This window comes from Elephantulus edwardii, unplaced genomic scaffold (genome assembly GCF_000299155.1).
Source record: "Elephantulus edwardii isolate Elephantulus edwardi_28Jun2011 unplaced genomic scaffold, EleEdw1.0 scaffold00057, whole genome shotgun sequence".
NCBI lineage: Eukaryota > Metazoa > Chordata > Mammalia > Macroscelidea > Macroscelididae > Elephantulus > Elephantulus edwardii.
The window spans coordinates 16,061,953-16,063,976 of NW_006399807.1; the positions used below are offsets into that span (position 1 = coordinate 16,061,953).

Sequence of the window (2,024 nt, forward strand, 5' to 3'; positions counted from 1 at the left end):
TTAAAAAGGCAATAAAAAAAAAAAAAATATTATATAAGGGGAAATTTTAAAAGACTCTTCAAAATTTTAAAGTAATGTATATATAGATTACTAGAACCAGTTGTTTACCAAGTGTCATAATCTGATAAAATATCCAAAAAGAAGGTCTCTTATCTAAATATATAGTCAACTTTTAAGTGTTGGTGTCAAATATCTTGTATTTACAATAAATTCTTATTGTTGTTAAGTGCTGTTGAGTTGACTAGGGCTCACAACAACCCCATTAACAATGGATCTGAACCTTACCCTATCCTGTGCCATCCACATTATCTCTGATACACTTCAGCCCATTGTTACAGACTTAGCGTCAATCCATCTTCTTGAGAGGCTTCCTCTCTTTCACGGCCCTTTCACCTTTCCAAGTATGAAATCCTTCGCCAAAGATTGGTCCCTCCTAACAACATGCCCAAAGTATATGAAGTGAAGCTTCACCATTCTTGCCTCCAAAGAGCATTCTGGCTGTACTTTTTCCAATTAATAATTGTTTGTTTTCTTGGCAGTCCAGAATATTCAATACTATTCCCCAATACTACAACTCAACGACATCACTTCTTCTATCACCCTTAGTCATTGTCCAGCTTTTAGATGGATAAGATCATGTCTTGAATGAGATGCATGTTAAACTGACATCATTACTTCTTAATACCATAGAGAGGTCTGTAACAGATTTATCCAATCTTTTGATTTCTTGACTGCTGATACCAAGAGTATTGATTGTGAATCCAAGCAAGATAAAACAGTTAAAAACTTCAGTCTTCTCTCCATCATCATAATGCTGCCTGTAAGCTCAGTGGTGAGGATTTTTGTTTTCTTGAGGTTAAGATGTAATCCATATTGAAGTCTAGAATCTTTATTTTATGCAGCAAGCATTTCAAATTTTCTTCGTTTGTGGCAAGTAAGGTTGTGTCATCTATATAACGAAGAATGTTGCTCAGTCTTCATCTTATCCTGATGCCTGGAAGCTTAGTTATAAGGAATCACTTTAGACTCTGAGGCAATTACTGGTCCAGATTTATTACATGAAATTCCAATATCTAAGGGGTTCTGAAAACTAAAAAGTTCTGTTAACTTTGTTACCAAAACTTATTCTGACCCAAATTAACAAATGCCTATTTAATTAAAAAAAAAGCCCATTTATTTATACATTTAAAATAATCATATATATGACTGATAAATATTAACGTGCTTGATTTCATTGAGCTACTGAAGTCCTACAGCCCTGTGGTACAGTGGTTAAAGGCTCAAATGTTAAATCAACAAGTTGGTAGTTCGAACCCACCAGGCACTCTGAGGAAGAAAGATGAGACAGTCTACTCATAAAGATTTACACTTTAGAAACCCTATAGAGCAATTCTACTCTGTCGTAAAGAACTACTCTGCTTTAGAACTCACTCAAGGACAATGGGTTTACGCTCTAGTTACTTAAGGTACCCCAAAACATGAGATTACACTTAATCACATTTCTAAAATGGGAAAAATTCTGAGAATACTATGTATTATACTTCATCAGAGTTCCTGCTAAGTAATCTTAATGTGTTTACTGTGAAGAAAACAAGTAAGATTAGAATATGGCAATACAGTTTAGATTTTTCTAAAAATATTCTTGATAGTAGAAATGAAAACATGTTAAATCTCTCTTTTTTGAAGCCTAGGATCTGAACTTACCCTTTCGCTTTTTACAGAACCCGTTACATCATCGTCATTTAAATGGCGTTTGAACTTGGGAGGCATATTTTTTCACTCACAAAGTACTTTTCTACTTTCCAGTAGATAAGAATACACCACCTTAAAGAGGAAAAAAAATAAATTAATCAGATTTGAGACATCTGGGTACATGCCAAAGTGCATTGTAATTCCAAAGGCACACAATTTGAATTCACCATTTGCTCTGCGGGAAAAGAGTGGGAAATCTTTTTCCATGAAATTTACCGACTCTGAAAACTTGGAGGAGCGTTGGCTATGGGTGGTTCCCACTCAACAGCACA

General features: G+C 34.7%; 1 protein-coding gene across 1 annotated transcript in view; it reads right to left on the reverse strand.

Moving 5' to 3' along the window:
* The window catches only part of VAMP4 (vesicle-associated membrane protein 4), a 54,422-nt gene extending 52,627 nt beyond the window's left edge, over positions 1 to 1,795 (reverse strand). Inside the window, exon 1 of the mRNA XM_006887426.1 lies at positions 1,705 to 1,795. Within this exon, the coding sequence (XP_006887488.1) occupies positions 1,705 to 1,770 (66 nt within the window). The 5' untranslated portion in view covers positions 1,771 to 1,795. The remainder of the gene's footprint in view (positions 1 to 1,704) is intronic.
* Between the last annotated feature and the right edge of the window lie 229 nt (positions 1,796 to 2,024).